This window comes from Miniopterus natalensis, chromosome 2, assembly GCF_054644295.1.
Source record: "Miniopterus natalensis isolate mMinNat1 chromosome 2, mMinNat1.hap1, whole genome shotgun sequence".
In the NCBI taxonomy this organism is placed as follows: domain Eukaryota; kingdom Metazoa; phylum Chordata; class Mammalia; order Chiroptera; family Miniopteridae; genus Miniopterus; species Miniopterus natalensis.
The window spans coordinates 175996673-176017759 of NC_142082.1; the positions used below are offsets into that span (position 1 = coordinate 175996673).

At 43.3% G+C, this 21087-nt stretch overlaps 1 protein-coding gene across 2 annotated transcripts in view; it reads left to right on the forward strand.

The window, feature by feature from the left end:
* The first annotated feature begins 1071 nt into the window (after nt 1-1071).
* TCP11L2 (t-complex 11 like 2) overlaps nt 1072-21087 on the forward strand; it is a 34714-nt gene continuing 14698 nt past the window's right edge. The window contains exons 1-6 of one of the 2 annotated variants that reach the window (XM_016223234.2): nt 1072-1290; nt 9717-9909; nt 12489-12624; nt 14326-14446; nt 15469-15692; nt 17547-17683. In XM_016223234.2, coding sequence (XP_016078720.2) covers nt 9753-9909; nt 12489-12624; nt 14326-14446; nt 15469-15692; nt 17547-17683 — 775 coding nt within the window. In that variant the 5' untranslated portion in view covers nt 1072-1290; nt 9717-9752. The remainder of the gene's footprint in view (nt 1291-9716; nt 9910-12488; nt 12625-14325; nt 14447-15468; nt 15693-17546; nt 17684-21087) is intronic. The other variant, XM_016223236.2, reaches the window with a different exon arrangement.

A 21087-nucleotide genomic window follows, 5' to 3' on the forward strand; every position in this document is an offset into this window, starting at 1 on the left:
TCTTGCCTCCACAATCCAGACATGATTTCAGCACTAAATAAAAATACTTCAGGCTATATAAAACTCACTTACACCCTGCATGAAACTGTTTCCTAAATAACACCCATTTACACCTGGCAGAAGATAGAGTGGTTTTCATGTGGGGGAGGGGGGTTCTGTACATCCTGAAGCATGCCCACAAGAGCTGAGCAGTAGGCCTGACCGCACAGAGCCCATGCTGGCACCGCTTATTTACATTAACCAATGTCGAAAACTTCTCCCGTACGTAGAGTTAGGTGCTGCCAAGAACCCTAGAGGAAGTAAGATGCTTTATCTTTCGCCTGCACACAAGTTTACTCTTCAGAGAGCCTGGGTGGGTGTGACTCCCGGGAGCTAATCGGCTAGTCCAGTCATATGCAAATCTGGACCCGAGTTTAGGTGCAGGTGCAGACACAAAACGAGGGTGACACTGTTGGTTGCTGAGGTGCGTGGAAACGCACTTGCCACGTCGTCAGCCAGGCTGTCTCTGTAAGTGTGGACGGTGTGACAGTGAGCACCCAATTTGGATCGCCCCGTCTAAATGAGGGGGGTCCGGGTAGTAAAAATGCCACCTGCGGCCGGGCGTTTGCAGCAATGTCCTCAAGCTGGTGCGCCCCCGGCCATCTCAAGAGGATCAGTCCAGCGCTTGTAGGAGCGGATCTCTGGGGGCTTCGCCACGCTCCCAGCTCCCTAGCTCCGCCCCCAGCTCCCTAGCTCCGCCCCCAGCTCTGCGGGCCCCCCCCCGGCTCCGGCCCCGCCCCCTAGCGTCCTGACAGGCCCCGCCTCCAACGCCTGGAGCTCCGGGCCGCACTGCCGCCCCAGTTCCGTAAACACTTCTCTCCCCGCCCCTAGGAGCTCCCGGACTGTACCACTCCCAGGACGCGGGGGGAGACGTTCCCTCTCGCATCAAGTACACCTTCAATCCAAGCTCTCCTCAGGTTCTTTCATCCGAACATGCAGAAACATGATCTGTAGTAGGTGAAATCTGTCAGGACTCTGCTAGCGGAGCCTGGAATGCCCTGGATTCCACGCTCCCCCGTGCTGTCTGTCCCCCACTCGCCGGTTACGTGATAGTCACGCCGTGGCTGCCTCGTTAGAGTCCCTCCTGGCCCTTTAAATACCGCGTGGGGTGCGGGGGACTCAGAGGCTGGGGGTGGTTGGACTCCTGAGTTTTCCAAGTGCTTGTGCCACGCTGGGTGAGGGGGCACCCAGAGACCCTCGACCCGGGTTCACTCAGTCGCCTTCTCCTCCGCCTGTCTCCGCGCGCGGCCGGTGCGTATCCATCCCGGGGGAGGGGTCGCCGGCTCTGAGGTGACCGGCCCAGGCCGGTGGAGGGGGACAGGTTGGCATGGGGCAGCCCGGGGCCTCCCCGCCCCACCTCAGAACTCAGTCCTGGGACGCCGAGGCCGGGGCGATAAAGCCCACCCTCCCCCCAGTCCACTTGTTTGACCTCGAACCGCCATCCCGCGTGGGAGCCGGGCGCGGGCACCGAGTAACCACGACGGGTGTCCGGGTGGTCGCGGGCGTCGGCCCCGGAGGCGGCCGCGTCGCTGCAGCTGGGCCGGTGTTTACATCTCGCTGGGCGGGAGCCAGCGACCGCTCTGCGAGCCGCTTCCCACCATCTGGGCTCCGGGAAGGGACACCCTCTCGCCCGCGACCCCCGGCCCGGCCGAAGTGAGCGAACCGAGCCGCGGTGAGCGCCCGGCGGGGCCCGAAGCGTCTGTTTGGGGTTTGTTGCCGGGGTTTCCCTGGCACTCGGCTGGCCCTCCGCCGTCCCCTCCCCCAAGGGTTTGTTTTGACAGGAAACGTGCTGCTGGAGCGGAGAGGCTGCTGGAGGACGCGCGTTGTGAGTGTATGTGTGGGGGATGGGGGGACGGGGCGGCGAGTCCGTGCGGGCTCCGGTGACCCCCGGTAGGGGAAAGCGGCGGGAGGTGCCATTCAGGCCCGGGGTCCAACCCCTGGCCTCTCAGGGATGGCTGATGCTTCCCAAAGCTGCTCCTCTCGGTGGCACCTCTGGGGTTGACAGCGATGATTTGAGGTGGCAGATGGACGAACGTGGTGGTGTGTTTTCTTTAATATTAGGGGAAAAAATTTTGTTCTATTAAAGGAGCGATTTCACAAACGATAGGAGCGATTTCACAATGATACAAAGTTTCCTTTTAAATGAAATGTATTTCAATGCACAAATCTGGTGATGATAAAGAGAAGTGGTTGATAAATCAGCGTGTGGTGGGGATGGCAACGTGGAAACAGGTGTGAAGAGGGGAACTCGGATGACTGGCGTTTGGGAAACACTGCCTTGGATGGCTGTCCTGGTACTTTTGCTTTGAAGAAACTAGACAAATTTTCCTTGCCCCCTGTGGGCCCACCAGCCTGCAAGATCCCCATGTTCTCATGCTCTCCAGCCCAGAGACCTTGCTCTTTGCTACCTGCCAACCGTAATGAGGTTATGGCAGTGTTTCCCACTTCAGGGGGCTCCCTGCCTGTCTTTTCCTCTTGCCTGCAGGGGTTTCATACATCACCCTGGCAGCCCTCAGAGGCGGCCTGACTTGAAGTGGCCCAGGGCTAAAGATACCCGGTCATGTGTGGAAGCAGCTTCAGTGCCATCGTGCGGGGGGGTTGAGGGCCCCAGAGGGCACGGGTACTAAAGCAGGGCAGCCAGAGGTGGGAGGAGCGTGTTTTCAAGGATGAAAAGTGCCTAGAAATCCTCCTCCCTGATGCTGTCATGTTATGTGCAGTCGAACATCTGCTGTTCTAGACAATGACTGGCCTGTTGGCTTTTATCTAGTTCTTTGCTGGCTCTAATTTGATGAAGACCAGTATTCTCTCGCTGAATAGAGCAGGCACCTATCTCTCTGCTCTGTGGTTTCTGCTTTGCTGAGGATGAATAACTTTTTAGCTCTGCTCTTTGGGACTGGTTCTAAAAGCAGCATTTTGCAGAAGATGGAAAATTTTCCACACCAACTGCAGTTTTTCTTCAGCGCCCAACCTTACTCCTCTGACTCCTTGCCCTTTACTACACACATGTGAATGCTTGTCCTGGCGCCTGACCTTGATTGGGTCTTCAAAGATGATGCCCACTAGATGTTTCTTGAAATTTCTCTTTTTTCTGACAACCTTAACTGGATGGGTTCCTTTCCTCAGGGCCCTACTGGATAATCCGAACAATGCACTTCAAAATCTTTTTGACTTATAATAGTTTTAAGCAGTTAATCCTTTTGATATTTGAATTTTAACTAGGGATTTTGTAGTGCTTAAAGAATAGCTTCCTGATAGAGGATTTTCGGTCAGCCTAGTGGGGTGGTTGAGAGTTGTTCTGGACAATAGACTGTTTCAGTGGTGCCCTTCACGGTATAGCACTTGAGCCGCCACCCTGGGGTAAGGTCAGCTTGCTACCACATGTGCACATGTTCACGTGGTGATAGGTACATCGATTTGGCAGAGTGGGAGTGGAAAGAATGAGCAGCACACCGTATTTTCTCCAGCCATCCTAGAGTGGTAGAAAGCATGGTCTTTAGGGATCCTCTACCTGGATTTGAGTTGTGTTGCTGCTGCTGTGAATCCGCGGGCAAGTAAGTTAGCCTCTCTGAGCCTCTTGCATATAAAATGGGATAATAGCAGTACAGTAGTTAGCAAGGTTATAGTGAAGATTCAAGAAGATAAAACATTTCAAGCACTTTTCATGGGATCTGGGTCAAAACAAGCATCTAATAACCATTAGCCTTAATTATTATTATTTGCTGTCAGTGAGCATTGAGAGGGTAGAAAAACACAATGTAACTGTGTCTTTGCTAGTCTGAATTATTGGTGCCTTAGGAATGTGTTGAATTTCTAAGGCACTGGGAATTAGAGTGGAGACATAGCTCCTTCCTGAAAGCTGCTTAAAATTTAGTGGGGAGACAGTTATGCAGAAACAACAATGTACTTTAAGTGACCGCATAATGAGGATGTAAGTAATGTGAATGAAGCAGAAGAGAAGGAAAGCCCAAGGCGTCTTATGAATAGGAGCGTGGCTCAGTTTGTTCTTCAGTGATACTCACGGAGCTCTCGCTCTATCCCAGGAAGAGTTCTAAGCTCTGGATGGCTAAATTAGATGGACTGATTGGGGATATCAGGGAAAGTGACTTTGAAGTAGTAACACTTAATTTCAACTCTGAATGACAACAAGGAGCCAGTCCTGTGATCAGGGAGAAGAAGCATCCCAGGAACAGAGAAAAGCAGGTGCAAGTGCTCTAAAGTAGGAAGCTTGGCTTTGGCTTGTCTGAGGAATCAAGAGAAGGTCTGGAGCAGGAAGGGTTGGCAGGAGAGTGGTACAGGAGGAAGTGGGCAGAGGCCAGATCACAGGAGTATAAGCCACCACCTGGAGACTTCTTAGGGAGAGGGAAACCACATGGCAAAGGACTCTTAAAAAGGATGATTTCTTTTTCCTCTTGGTAAGGACTCCGGCCTGCTTCCTGTGTTATTCTCTAGGTGCTGTTCAAGAAGGACACTGGGACAGTTTCACTGTGTAGGAGAATGTGAGAGTGGCATCTGAGCTATCATGGGCGGGAACCATCAAAACTGAAAAACTGCAGGAGGATTGGACTGTTTCGAGTTAGGCTTGAAGTCTCAGTACTTTTGTCTTTTAACCTTTTGCTCAGAAATAATTTCAAACTTATAGAAAAAGTTGCAGGAACAGTACAAAGAATTCCCTATTGTCTACCTTTCACTTATATTCACCTATTAACATTTTGTTCCATATGCTCTATTGTTTTCTCTTTCATTTGAGTAATTTGAGAGAAAGTTGCATACATCTTAGCCCTTTATTTCTAAATACATAATCACAGTGCACTTACCGACTTTAGTAAATTTAATGTTGTAATACAGAGGTAGATTCAAATATTGTAACAATGTTCTCAACTGACCTAGTAATGCCCCTCCCCCACTCTGGTACTGGATCCAGTCTAGGCTCATCTGTTGCACTCACCGGCAAGCATCTTTTCATCTGGAACATATCCTAGCCTTTCTTTGTTTTCATGACATTGACATTTTGGGAATTCATAACTTTTTAGTAAGAATAAAATAATTGTCGATAATCCATCAGTAGGAACTTGTACTTGACATAGACTATTTCGTCTTCACAACAATTTAAACTGATCTTCCCTCCATCTGTTATGAAACACAGGATAGCCTCTTCAGGTGCCTGCACCCATTCCCTCCTCTCTAAAATATCAGTGGCCATTCTGCCTTTCATTCATCCACTTATTGATTCAACAAGAAATATTCAAGTGTCTGCTGCATCCCAGTCTTTGGCCTTGGAAGGAATGATATAATATTGCACTTATTATCATTAAACATGGAACACTGCAATGAAAAATGTTCTTCTCTTTGAATAGTGACCCACTGTAGTATTGGACGCTTTGCTTGGAGTTATCTTCTGTTTTCACCTTTGACTTAACGTCTGGCCTGTGAGTAAATCTTCCAGGTTTGAGATGTGGTGTTCCAAGAAAGTTGTGTGGTTTGCTTGTGAGTTGCAGTAGCGAAGGTTAAGTAGATCTAAGTTTGTCAGTATGAGAAGCATTACCTTTCTTAAAGAATCTGCCTGGTTTCATTATCACTTGTTCTAAGAGAGAATCGAACATAGTTTTAAAAGCAGTCTAATTACCCTCAGTGTTTTTTGAGTCAAGTAGCATTGTCCCCAGATGACTTACATGGAAACCCAAGATCAAGAAGAGTAAGAAAAGGTGTGAAGGAACTTACAGAAGACCATTTACACAAGGACTGGACACTTGCTTTTGGCTTTTGTATTTCAAACAAGTGCAAGAGTTCTGTCCTAGGTTAACTACCAGTCTTCTTTATCTATAGGGAAACATGCTTTTATCATCATGGGATAAAACTGTTCTTCTCACTAGAGCTTTTAATGCCTAAAATGATAACAGCAACAATAAAAGCAAATAATATTAATAATAGCAAACATCTGTACCCTGTTTACACCGTATCAGACACTTCCATGTATATAGTACTCTATATACATTGACTAAATGGAATCTCACACCAACCCTATGAGTTAGGTAATATTAGCATGCCTACATTAGGAAACAGGCAATTTCCAAAGAAAGCAATAATGGACATTTTGGCTTCAAAGAAAAGTTTCTGCTTAGATCCTCTAAAGCCCAGTGTTGGGGGAGGCTTCTGCCAAATAAACAAGTTTCTAAACATTTTGAAGCTTTTAAATTTTCTGTTGCATTCCCTGTGCCAGAAACTCTACCTTCAGTGAATTGTTGGAAGAAAGCATGGTTGCATGCTATTAGCTATGCCATGAATACATTTAATTTCTCAGAACTTCTAGTGATGCCTCATGCAACTCTGGGTTTATAGCATTTTAACAGTACCTTGCTGAAAGGGAACTTATAACTGGGCCAACCCACTCAGAAAAATGGGATGAAGAGAGTAGATGTGATGTATAGAAAGTCACACAGGGACTTAATGACAGACCCAGGCCTCACATCCTCGACTTCCAACTTCTAACTTAGTTCTTTTATTTATTTTATTTTTTATTTTTAAAGAATAGTTTATTGATTTTTGGAGAGAGAGGAAGGGAGAGAAACATCCATGTGAAAGTGCAACATCAATCAGTTGCCTCTTGTATGCCCCATACCAGGGATCGAGCCCAGGAATTGGGCGTGTGCCCTGACCGGGAATTGAACTGGCAACCCTTTGGTGTGCAGGGCAACACCCAACCAAATGAATCACACCAGCCAGGGCTAGATCTTTTACTTTTTAAATCTTTGTACTTTGCTGCCTTGTTAAACACAATTTAAAAACCTATGAAGTGTGCTGTTCAGCTGGAGTAGAAAAAATAGTTCATAAATTCTAATGGATGAATTTATGGTTAAATAAATCCAGTGGATTAATGTATGAATTAACCTGGTTCATAAATTCCAGTGGATGGAAGCTTTTATTCACCTTTACTTGGAAAAAACAGCCAAAGTAAAGAGAAATAAGAGCAGGCCATACATAGCACAATTGTTACAGTGAAATGACTGAAAAAAAGTGAAACAGAGTTTAAGATATTTAAATAAGAGTGTGCTAAGGACCAGGGAATATTAAGTCTTAAACCTACTAAGGTTTAAGTGTAGGTTTCAGTGTAGGTTCTCTGCTCTACCACTTGAACTTTGGCAGTGCCAAGCCTGTAAATGTGTAGCGATATCAGTTTGCAAATGTTCTGGTTGAAGCTGCACCAAATGGGATTCAGTGATTCCAATTCAGCTGACACCAAGTGAATACTTGTCACATACCCGACCCTGGCGGTAGATGAGACACAGTCCCTGCCTTATTAAGGAGAGTTGGAAGTAGCCATGGGAGGAAAAACACTGTACAAGGGACTAAGCAGTGTCATGGAGGTGAGATGTGCTACAGGTATACAAAGAAGAGTGCCCTTAGCTCTGGCCAGACGGTAGAGGGAGGGCTTCCTGGAGGAGGTAGCACTTTTCAAGAAATGCCATCAATGAGAAGTAAAATATTGGCAAAGAGACAACACTAGAGGGAAGGACAAACATTCATTCCGTTTAGGATCTGGGGTTTGGTGGAAGTGAAAGGATTAAAGCAGCCACTTTTCTTTTGTCCTGCCCCCTACTCCCCAGCAGATGGGAGTTAAAGCTCAAGTCGAATCTAATTTGCATGGGGTAAAGGAGGTTATTTCGCCACTGAGGATGCTAGGGTTCAGAGCTACTTTATAACCTGTGTTCATGGTGGTTGGCCTTGGGACTCCAGGATAAGGTGACTATCTCTACCTGTTAGCTTCCCCAGCAGCTACACTCAACTCCTTGCCCTTCGGTCTGCAGAGGCAACCTCCAAGTCAGTGGTTTTCTGTTTGTGAAAGTGGTGGGTCAAGCAGGGGTGCATTTCTGTGAATGACAGGTCTAAAGAAGTTTGTCTAGATGAGGCCAGATGCAAATGACCTTGGGCTTTGGACCCTTAACCAGTCCCTTTCAGGCCTATCCTTGTCTCTCCCACCCAAGAGATAAAAAGTGGCACTATTTCTCTCAACAAAGGCTAGATTCCCACTTAGTCCCAACCCTGCCTGCCTCTCCTTTCTCATGTTCCCTCAGCAATGCCCTGTTTTGCCTTTTCTTGTCTTCTAGCATCTGGCACACACAGTTTCGGTAACTGGACTTGAGAGCCACGAGAACAGGGCCCTGTCTGTTTTGTTCACTATTACTTTTCTCAGCGCCTGGTACACAGTAGGTACTCAATAAATATGAAAGGAATCATTGAAGAAACTGTGCAGGTATTTCTAGACATACTATGCATAGTCGTGGTTTCACATCCTGGCAGCTTTGAAAGCTCTGTGTACCTCATTGCGTGAGCTGGGTCAGATTTAGAGACTCAGTGAACCCTTATTATCACTACTGTCCATTTAAGATTTGAGATGCCTTTGTCCTCGAGCCCAGGTTTCCCCTCAGCGTCATCTGCCACCACACTCACATGAAAGCCAGCTTTCTCACGGGCCTGGCTCAGGCTCCTGGGCTTAGGTCTGGGCATCCTGTGTGCCCAGGATCTCCTTTCTAGGGGGTGACTGGGCCCAGCTGCCCTGCCCTGGGAGGCACTCTGATGTCCCAGAAACAGCACTGAACGTAGAGTCAAGGGACTGGTCTTATGACATAGTAAGTCTTCTTGTCCCTCAGAGCCTGTGCCCCCCAACCTGTGAGTCAGGATCTTCTGTGCCTGTTTGTCCACTGGGTCGTAGTGGGTACTTTGTAAATTGTCAAGTATAAGCCAGATATCAGGCCTGACTCTTCATATCCTGGCAGTTCACAAGAAAATGGAGAACATGAAAACTTGACAGTCAGAGATTTTAATTAGCCGCCTCTTTTCCTTGGGAGGCTCACAGACAAGAAACGAGGCTGACTTCAAAAATATTTCATTTCAAACAAAGACATAAGAACAGTAGCAATAACTGACATTTGAGTGCTGCTAAGCACTTTAGTAAGATGAACCCTGTTTCATCCTCAAGGAATCCTATGAGAGGAGTCTTTCAGCCCAGTTTTACTGATGGGGTAGGTGAGGTAGATGGTGCAGTGACTTCCTTAGGGCCACATGACAAAAGGCTGAAGGAGCTTCTAACTTAGGCAGTCTGACCGCAGAGCCCCACTTTTTTTTTTTTCTTTTTAAATACACCTTTATTGATTTCAGAGAGAGGAAAGGAGAGAGAGAGCTAGAAACATCAACGATAAGAGTCATTGATCAGCTGCCTCCTGCACACCCTGCGCTGGGGATCCAGCCCGTAACCTGGGCATGTGCTTTCACCAGGAATTGAACCACAATCTCTTGGATCATAGGTTGATGCTCAACCACTGAGCCACGCCAGCTGGGCCAGCACCACACTCTTACTCTTACCTTCCCGTGTTTTAGCGGTCCAGGAGGAGAGATTGTGTACTCTGCTTTGTTTCTTAAGGATCCGTTACTACTGAGAGTTCACATCCACACTGAGTATGTCCTGAGTAAGCTCACCCCTGTGGCTGTGGTTTCCCTTTTCTTGAAGGCAGTCTTGAGGGCCTAGTGACAGCCTGGCTGGGTGCTATGGGAAGCATGCGGCCATCTTCTGATAGCCTTTCCAACACTATGACACGTGCGACACGGTGTCTACACAGGAGGAAACATTGGCACTACCAGTGAAGTACCACAGAAGATTGACACAGGTCTGTTTGTCTATGCAGGTACCATCTCTTTACCCCACACTCAAGTAACACAAAATGCCCTTCAATGACGAGAAGCAGTGTGTGGGTGAGGACCAGCCAAGCGACTCAGATTCTTCCCGGTTTTCCGAAAGCATGGCCTCGCTCAGTGACTACGAGTGCTCCAGGCAGAGCTTCACCAGCGACTCCTCCAGCAAATCCAGCTCTCCTGCATGTAAGCTGACAGGGAGCAGAGGCCGGGGCAGCAGGGTGGTTCTAGACCTGTGAGCTGGATTCTGAAACTAAATGACTGAGATCAGAGGACAGACTTCCCCGTCTTTCTAGACAGACCTGAATAGGACTGCAGGGGCCCTGCAGCTACCTGTACAAGCTCTCAGGGACACATAGCCGCTGAAGTTGACCACCTGCCCGTTTTTACTTTCATCACTGTGTCTGACCTGCTTTGGTCTGACTATAAATCAACCCCACCTGTCATTCTCAAGAAGTGGAAAACCAGTCTTTGACATCACTTAGTAGGCCACATTTAAGGATGAATTGAAATTGGTCTTTTCTGATCATTTCTGATTGACATGAAAGGAAAGTTGCCCCAATTCAAGGGTCAGGGAGGAAGTGAAATAATCTGAAGGGTTTCCTGCTGATTTCAAAAACTGTTGTGCAAATCACCCCAGAAGAGTACCCATAAGGAGAATTACTACACCAGGAGGGTGAGAAAGCATTAAAAGAGTGGCCCTGGTGAAGGGAGTCATCTTCCTTTCCTTTTTTGAGTGTGGGAGCTAGAGATGTGTAAACCTGGTGTGTCTTTTTTTTTTAAAGCCTTTTAATTGGCGTTTTATATAGAAAATGTCACACTTAAGCTGAAAAGCAAATGCAGAAAAAAAGCAACTCATGCTTAATATGATCAAATGCCCACTTCAAAAAAGTTGGTTCATTTGAATTTCCTTTAAATTTGTACATTCTCATTTTTAAAAATTGGGAAGTTGATAAGTGTAGAGGAAAGAAAACATTGCCTGTAATATCACCCAAAGGTGACAGCTGGCAGTGTGCCCTCGTATCTTTATTTTTTATTTATTCACTATAATATATTTTTAAAACATTGTTTTTATAACTACTTACTACTTCATCGAGGGAATATACAATTAAATATATTTAACCATTGATTTATCATTGGACATTTAGTTCGTTGTGTTTTTTTGTTTGTTTTTTTCTGTTACAAATAGTGTTTTATGCATACCTTGGTGCATAAAGCCTTTCCAGGAATTCCTTCGATATAATTGGATTATTGGACCAAAGAATACAGACATTGATTGTTAAGGAAATTCTTAATGGGACAGAGAATTAGCAAAAGAATTTGCTAGCAGCTACCCAGCTTTCTGAGCTTTTTCTTACTCTTTACACTGTGCACAGTGTTGATACCTATAAAAGGGTACCGAGGAATCCTGAAGAAGGATTTTACTAATCCTGTGTTATCACCATTCCTTCCTCCTCCGCCTCCTCTTCCTCTAGCAAAAGGTTGCTAGTCAGTACTATTGTTTGAGGTAATAATTTTTAATTAATAGGAGCTAAGAGTTCCAAAAGTGATTTCAAAAGGACCTGATTTATTAGAATAATTTTTAGAATAATCTTTATGAATAAATAATTATTTATTAATTTCTTCTGAGAAGTACATTATGAAGCTTATCAGATTTATTTTAATTATCTACAATTTATTGAGTTCTTACTATGTTCTTCTTTACCTAAATGATCTTATTTTGTCACCTCAGAACAGCCCTATGAGGAGGCCAGTTATGCCTCAGTAAAGTCAGATAACTACCAATTGGCAAAACTTAGAGCCAAACCTAAGTGTTATGCTATACTGCCTATATTTTTAGAAATTATAGTTTAAAATTTTATTTATTTATTTATTTTCCTCACCCGAGGACATTTTTTCCATTGCTTTCTAGAGAGAGTGGAAGGGAGAGAGAGAGAGATGTCAATGTAAGAGAAAAACATCAACCGCCTGCTGGAGGCAAGCACCCTGGCCTGGGCCGAGCCTGCAACCGAGGTACGTGCCCTTGATCAGAATAAACCCGGGACCCTTCAGTCTGCGGGCCAGCGCTCTAACCGCTGAGCCAAACCAGCCAGGGCTAGAAATGATAGTTTTTAAAGGTCAGTTATTTGAGCCCTAGCCGGATTGGCTCAGTAGTTAGAGCATCAGCCCTTGGGCTGCAGGGTCCTGGGTTCAGTTTCAACCGAGGGCACGTACCACAGGTGAAGGCTTAATCCCTGGCCCGGTGCATGAGTGGGAAGCAACCCTGCTCACACATCGATGTTTCTCTCTCCCTATCTCCCCCTTCTACTCTCTCTGAAAATCAATAAAAGAATATCCTCAGGTGAGGATTGAAAAATAAAAGTCAGTTATTTCATATTAAGTCTGCTTAAATTAATGAGACTTATGAATTACAGAATAAAAAGTAGTCATCAATTTCCTGTATATTACATGTAATAAATGCAAATATAGTAGGCACAAAAATGAGGTGATTTAATTTTAAAATTAACTTAGCTTATATTACTAAGATTATCTCAAAAACAGTGAAAATTTCTCAATGCAGTAACTGAAACTATCAAAGGATTTCTTCAATTTTTGAAGTCTTAAATATTAAGCAGAGGAATCCACCTGTTTTAGTATATATTCTTCTTACTCATAAAGTCCTGAAAATATATGTTGGAATAACTTACGCTCTGGCTGCATCAGGAGGCTTCATTGGATGACAACTTCTCCTCCACAACATTCACTGGTTTTTGCTTTTCTCTCAGCAGCAAGCCCTCCCAGGGTTGTAACATTTGATGAAGTGATGGGCACAGCAAGGAACTTAGAAAACCTGACTCTTGTTCATGAAATTGCTGTCAATGAGAACTTTCAATTGAAAAAAGATGCCCTCCCTGAGAACAGGTAACCTAGAGGTGTTTGTTGTGTGTAAACTGTACTGCAGATTGTGTACACACACAGTCACACTGATTTCTGCAAGTTCTCTGCAAGTATAACACTAAGTGGGAACAAACATTATCTAGTTCCGTAACAAAGTCCTATAGTTGTTTTTAAAACCATTCCTCTGGGGTACATGTTACCCATAATCTTTAGAACTCAATTTATAGATCATTTCCTGAGGGAAGCTTTTCCTGACATTCCTGAGCCCAGTAGACTACATGACATCCCCTTGTTAAAGACTCCTGTCGCCCCTTCTACCTCCCCTTTGTTATGATGTCTTACAATTTTATGTTCAATGTCTGTGTTTCCCACTTGACCCAAAGCACCATTAACTATGCCTGTCTTGTTTGCTCTCTCCCTATTACCTAGCAGAGTACCTGACATATAATACATGCTCAAGAAATCTTTGCAGGATGACTTATTAAAAACTGATATTTACATTGTGAAAGATAAAGAAATGCAGCTGAGTTGCCAGAGTGCTAAGAACAGGTGATCCAGAATCCTCTGCATGTGGGAATCACAACTACATAGGCTCCCCTATTTAACCTCACCACAGGCACTTTCAGTTATAGACACACCCATATATCCTTCCTCACCCTCTCTGGCTTCAGTGGCCGGGCCAAAGTGGAGAAAGGCTTGTGGAGATTGCTACAGACAAATCATCTTCAGAGGCAAAGTTGGCTCATGGGAATGGCACTGAACCTTCAACCTCACAGTGCCATTTGTAAACCAAGAGGCATTCTCTCTATCACTTAAGACAACATAAATTTGATTCCATTCAGAGCTTTTTTGTTTGTTTTAAAGCAGGGCAATAGTAAACATAAAAATTTTTTAAATATAAAATGTGGGTCATAGTCCTCCTCCTGGGGATGTTCCTAATAATGCTTAATATTTTTTAAGATTACTGGCCAAACTAGATGTGTCTGGTTTCCATGGTAACTGCACTTCCTCATGACCCTTTATAGCAGCTCTACTGCTACACTCCTAGGTTAGGGGCATAGAGACTGGCAAGTAATTCTAGGGCAGGGAAGTATGTGCTGATCTCAAAGCTGTTGCCTAATGGTGCAGTTTAGTAGGGATGTGTATTTTAGTGTGCACCTATTTTAGGGCATTGACTTAAGGGGTAAAGCAAGGTGGCCATCTCCTCTATTGTGAGCTCTTCCTAGGAAGCAGGTATTTCAGCAGTTTGGTCCGGCTAACTTTAAATGGGACATCGAAGCTGAAATTGGCAGGCTTTCAAATATGTGCCTCCTTGGGGCCAATCTGTTCTGTTTTGTGCCACGAAACTTCAGCTGTTGAGGAAAGAGCAACTTTGCCATCTCATCCCAAAAATCTAGAACAAGTCTAAGAATCTTTAAAAGAGTAGCTAGGTAAATTACGGTATCTCCTTAGGATAATTCTATAAACTTATTGAAATCTATAGGAAGGAAGCATTTTAAAAGTCTAGGGGAAACACGATAGAATATTAAATGAAACAACTATATAATATTGTACGTACTGGGTACTCTATGTTAAAACAATACATAAAAGATGGAAATAATGTGATGATAGGCAATTTTTATTCTTTGTTTTTTGCATTTTCTAAAATTTCTACCATGAACATATTCCTTTTATAAACAGGAAAAACAATGTTCATTTAAAAAACAATCCCTATCATTCCTCTAGCTTGGCCAGCCGAGTGAAGCGCATTGTCCACCAGGCCTACTGGGACGTCTTGGAATCAGAACTGAATGCTGAGCCTCCCGAGTATGACCATGCCATCAAACTGTTTGAAGAAATCAGAGAGGCAAGTTGACATTGTCTGTGTTAATTAGTAATTGTTTTCCCCCAAAGACTATTTTCATGTACTCTGAAGAGTATCACTCTTTTTGAAAAACTGAGCAAGTTTAATCACTGGGAGGGATTTTTCCTTTGCCACCTAGAGTAGGGTGGAGGCTGGGAAAATGGGGCAATGGAGGGAACTTGGAGTGATGCTTAGCACTCAGAGTAGTGGTTGTAGTGGTTAAGAACAGACTGTGGAGTTAGATAGTCCTGGTTTGGTGATGGCCTCTCCGTCTTTAAGTCTTATTTCCTGAGTACTCACAGGGTTGTTGTAAGGATTAAATGAGGTGACAGTTATGGTTTTAGCTGACATTAACAAGACACTTGCTCTGTGCCAAGCATCAGACTGTCCATTTATCCTCACCATAACACTGTGAGGTAGTTACACCTATTATTTTATATAAAGAAACCAAGTTCCCTGACTTGCCCAGGGTCACACAGCTTTGAGGGGTGGAAAGGGGTGTGAAACTGAGGCACTTTGGCTCAGAGTGCTCCTGCCCATGTGCTGTGTGTATAAGTACCATGTCTGCTATGTACTGAGTATTGAATATAGGTGGCTTATGTAATATATAATAAAGATATGTAAAATATGATATACTCATGGAGCCCGTGGTGGGGATGGGGGGGGGGATTCTGTTTGCTCTTCTTTAATGGATTCTTCAACTTGTTCTTTCTTTGCACAGTTTATCTGTAAACCTTTTGAGGTTCTTTCAGTAATATTGCTTCCTTACTAGTTGCTTTTATTTTGAGAGAATCATTAATTTTCCTTGAAAAGTGGAGGGGACTTTAATTCAGAAGGTAGACCTTTCTTTTTAGAGTTGAGACACTGGAGTGCACTGATCTACCACCCATTCCATGTAAACTTCTGTGGCATCCAGGACATTAAAATATGGACAGGGAGGTTGGTCATCTAGATACTGAAATAAAAAATAACAGCCTTTACTCATGTAATGCTGCTGTTAATTTTTCTTTCCTTTCCCTGTGTAGATTCTTCTCTCTTTTCTGATTCCTGGTAGTGGAAACCGGCTTCGCAACCAGATCTGTGAAGTTTTGGACACAGACCTCATTAGGCAGCAGGCTGAGCACGGCGCTGTTGACATCCAAGGCCTGGCCAACTATATCATCAGTACAATGGGAAAGCTGTGTGCTCCCGTGAGAGATGATGATATCAGAAAGTTAAAGGCTACTGGCAACATTGTGGAGGTGCTGAGGTTAGCACTTTTCTTACTTGCATTTCCTTAGAGTACGTTCGAGTTCGCACAGAAGGGAAGTGTGGGGATTGAGGGACACAGAATAATAACTGGTCTCTCAGAGGAATCCTTGCTCTTAGGAAAAATAACAAATAAACAAGGATTTAAGTCAGCCCTTTGCTGTGTGCATAAAGTTTTCAGATAGAATGATCTAACAGGGTTGTTGGTTGGCATGTGCTGGGCATTAGGGATGCTGTGATGAACAAGCTAGCGACAGCCCCTGGCCCATGGCAGTTTACAGTCTAGCAGGGAGATGGACCTTGAACAAGGAAGTACAACTGAGGTAAGTGCTGTGGAAGGGGAAGTAGAAGGTTAATAGAGCCTCCAGCAGGAGGGCCTAGTCAAGGATCTAGAAAGGCTCCTTTATTAGGGTAATGCTAGCTGCTATAACACAACCACGAATTCTCAGTGATTTAACCAATAAAAATTAGTTTCTCATTCATGTCACGGTCCAAGTCAGGGGTTTTTGTCAGGCAGCCTTCCGCATGTCAATCAGTGACTCAGGCTCCTACTTGCATTGGCACCACCCTTGCCCAGGTCTGTAGGGTCCTTTACACTCAGCTGGTAAATAGGAAGGAGGTCATGGGGAGGGCATACCTAGTGGTTAACTACCTCAGCCCAGAAGTGACACCTTCCACTGACTGACTAGTCCTAAGGTCCCACCTTAGATTGAAGGAGGCCTGGGAAATGTGGTTGCCGTCTGGAAACGCATTTCCCAACCACAAATCCACACTGTGGAAAGGGGGCATGGATCTTTGGTGGTCAGCTAACCATTCTGCCACAGCTTCCCTGAGGAAGTGAGAATGTAATCTGGCTGTGCAGACAATAATTTATTTGTGATTGTAGAGGAAGGAGGAGTCTGCAACACCTTTTGCCATTGAGGGGAACTTTTCTTTTGTGTGTGTGAATATAGCCATGTTGATATGTAAGTTTTATGTAATAGTATTGGAAAGGTAGGAGAAGGAAACTGCATGTAGGAGGTAACTTACTTTATGACCTTGGGCAAGTTGACACCTCTCAAAGTCACTTTTCCCCATCTGTAAAATAGGTTTTATGCACCCTTAGAGTTGTGCTCAGCTTTGGCAAATTTTCATTCTTCAGTTGCAGTATCTTTGCTTCTAGTTATCTTATTACCCATGTAGTGATAGCAAATCTTGGTCATTCATTAAGCATCTACTGGGTGCCACTGTCCCCTACAGTTTACATTCATTATCTCATTGACTCTTCACAACATCCTCCAAGGTTGATCTTGTCTTCTCCTTTCAAAGGTGAAGAAACTGAGGCTCGGAGAGATTGAGTAATTTGTGCCTGGTCGCTGAGCTGGGTTTGAGCATCGGGCTGCCCAACTTTAAAAGGAACTATTTTCTCCTGTACCTCAGCACCCTGTCCTTTCTTGTCTTGTCTTTTTTCTTACTCCCTTCGGAATAGAAACCATATATATTATGTTCAGACTCTTTAAAATTTCAGGGGCTCTCAAGTGAAAATTCCTTCTTGAACCTTTTTTTTTAATCTCATTGTTAAGAATCACTGTATATACTTCATAGCGTCTTTCTATCAGTTCAGGACTGTATGTAATGGCTCAGCTGGAAGTAGTGTATTTGCTAAAGCAAATACTCTTGGGAGCTGTAGAAGAATACATTTGGAATGCATGTCTAATGCCTTCTATGAAAAGTGACCTTGCCAAATGGCGATTGGAATTTAAAAACCATTTGGGGGATGTTTATTTTTACCAGCCTGGAAAATCAGTAAAAGTTAATGAATTTCAGATTAATTTCTTAATCACCTCTCTAACTATTTTAACTCTAAAATTTTTAGACAAATATTTCATGTTCTGGACCTCATGAATATGGACATGGCCAATTTTCTAATTAGGAGTTTTAGACCACATTTTCAGCGGCAGTTGGTGGATTATGAGAGAACCAAGTTCCAGGAAATTTTGGAAGAAACTCCAAGTAAGTACAAGATATTGTATATTTATGTTGAAATTAGGTGAAAATACGATATTTTATTTTTGACATCTTAAGAAGTGTCACTAAAGAATTTTTGCCTTTCAGTGAAACATTTTTTTAACTTTTAAAATTGACATAACAAACTTATAATTGTTTTCTATGTCCCAGGAACTGTGCTAAGCACTATTCATTTCTTTACACATGAGAAACAATATTTATTGAGCACCTGCTGTGTCCCAGACACTGCCTGGGTGCTGTGGATACTGCAGTGAACAAAACAGAATACAGCTGTGAGCCCCAAGGAGCTGACATTCTAGTAGACAAACTTATATTATCAACTGTGTTGTTAAGTGCTGTGAAGGAAAATAGGATAAAGGGGCAGAGGGAATGGTGCAAGAGTGAGGGTGGGGAGTGTTTTTTTTTTTAGATGAGGTGGACTGGGAAGGCCTCTCTCACAAGTGACATGTCAACAGAGTTTGCAAAGGAGTGAGGAAGGGGGATGTAAAGATGTGAGGGAAGAACGTTCCAGCCAGAGCAGCTGCAAACACAAAGGTCCTGAAGCAGAAACTTGTTTGTGAGGTTGGACACACACAGGCAGACAGTGTGGCTGGCCTAGAGCAGGCAAGGAGAGAGAGCTTAGAGATGAGGCCAAGAGGTAGACCCTGCATATAGAGCCTTGTCAGGAAATGAGAGGAATTTCGATTTCATGCCAAGGATGATGGGAAGTCCTTGGAGAGTTTTGAGCAGGGGAGCAACATCTGATTTTCATTTTTAAAGAATACTTTGGCTCTTGGGTAGAGAATAGATTATATGGGAGCAAAGAGGGAAGCCAGGGTACCAGTTAGGTGGTATTGTAGTTGCTGGGGCAAGAAATGATGGTGGCTTGGTCAGGTGGTCGTGGTGGAAGTGGTAAGAAGAGGTCATGTTCTGGGTGTATTTTGGAAGTAGAGTAACAAGATTTTCTGAAAGTTGGATGAGGGAAAAAAGAGGAGTTGAGGTTGTCACCTGAGCAACTGGATGAATAGTGATGCCTGTTAGGGAGATGGGGGAGATGGGGGGAAAGGAGGTTAGGAGAAGCTATGGAATCAAGTTCAGTTTTAGATATATGATCTCTGAGGTCTTGTTTGACATCAACATTGAGATGTCAGGTAGGCCTTTCAATGTGGGACTAGAGCATTGGAGAATGGGGATATACATTTGGAAATCATCAGTGTATTTATGGTAGATGAAGCCACGGAACTAGATAACATGTATAAAATGCTTACCACATTCTAAGTTCTTTACCTGTACTGACTAATTTAATCTTTATAATAACTTTAGGAACTCACTCCCCATTTTATGGATGAGGAAACCGAGGTATAGAGAGGTTAAACCACTTGCCTCCATAATACAACTTGTACATTTTAGAGCTGGGACTCACCCAGGCAGTCTGGCTCCATGGCCCATGCTCTTATCCACAATATTACACTGGATGAGATGACCTAGGGAATGAGTGTAGGCACTGAAGGGGCCTGACCTGGGATTCTAGAGCATCTAGAGCTAAAGAGAAGGATCCAGCAAAATTGAAACTATGCAGGAATATGTGCAAATGTCTCCATGTTTTGAATAAAGATAGCTTGGAATCTTAGCAAATTCCTTAATATAGGGTTGATTAGAGTTTTGTTAATCTCAAATGATTTGTTTCTCTCCTTAAAACCTAGGTTTAGTGTCCTGTAATTCATTTGCACCTTTCACATTGACTTGGATATTTCCAGAGATTTAAGAATAGAATAAATCCTGCTGTGCATATATATAGGTCATTATTGCCCAGCTCCAAATATGTTCCCAGAGAAGTCAAGTGTATGTCAGGTGTTAATTATATCCTTACCTGACTGCCAAAAGTCGGCCACTGTGCCCTAATATCAAAATAAGAGCCTCACAGTATCACACAGAAAGACAAAAATGTTGGATATTTTTGTGTGCATGATTTTTATAAAATAATTATTGGAAAATTAATATAGAGAAGTATTCTGAGTTTCTGAATTAACTACAAAACAGATTTTACTTGGCTGACTGAGATATTTTATATATGCATCTGCCTTGTTTAAAATACACCCAAGAGATTTCACTTATATGTGGAATTTTTAAAAAGCAACAAAATAAATGAACAAATAGAAACAAACTCATAGATTCAGAGGACATTTTGACAATTGCCAGATTTGAGGGGTGTTAGGGGGATGGATGAAAAAGGGGGAGGAATTAAGAAGTGTAAATCAGGCCATGGCTGAGTGGCCTAATTGGTTGGAGCATTATTCTGTACACTAAAACGCTGCCAGTTTGATTCCCCATCAGGGCACATACCTAGGTTTCAGGTTCGATCCCCAGTCTGGGCGTGTATGAGAGGCAACCGATAGATGTACTCTCTCTTTCTCTCCCTTCCCCTCTCTCTAAAATCAATAAAAACATATCCTGAGGTGAGGGGGGAAAAAATAAAGTACAAATTGGTAGCTACAGAATAGTCACAGGCATGTAAAGTATAGCATAGGGAATAGCGTTAATAATATTGTAATAACCACAGGATGTGGCAAAAGTAGGTTTACAGTTTGTATGGAAAATAATATAATAACAAATAAACAAGAATAAACTCTGCGTTTCACATACTCACAACTGTAAACCTACTTTTCCCCCACCCTGTATATATGGTGTTATATGGATACTAAATTTATTGGGGTGATCACTTCTTAAGTTACATAAATATCACTATGTTGTAAAAAAAAGTTCATACAATATGATTTCATTTTTATAAAACTGTAGACAAAGTGAATTTATATCTAGTCACAGAAGGTAGATCAGTATGTTTGGGGATGGTGAGGTTGGGGGTAGGAGGGAGGGAGAAGTGGGGATGATTACAAAGACCACTAGGAATCTCTTGGGGGTGATGGATATGTTCATTATCTTAAGTGTGGTGATGGTTGTATATATCAAAACTTATCAAATTGTACACTTTAAATGTGTGCAGTTTATTGTATGTCAGTTATATCTAAGTAAAAATATTTAAATTTTTTTTAAAAGAATGGGATAGGATAAAAATAAAATATACCCAAGGAAGTCCTTGGCAATGATTGGTGCATGTATTAAGCATCAAAAAGATAACCACATTAAATCCAAAAACTAAATCACCTGTAGAAAGAGTAACAAATTACTCCTGAAGGGGCAATACCACAAGCAATTTTTAAAATACTCAGAAAGAAAAAAGTTTCATTTATTTAGATATTTTACATTTGATAAAATGTTCTCATGAACCTCATGTGATTCTTTCAAAAATTCTATGAGCCATAAATATTTTTTAAAAGTACATTGTACTGCATTATGGTTGTCTTTGCCTGGCATACAAGGCATTCAGGATATAGTTATGGAACATTTTAGAG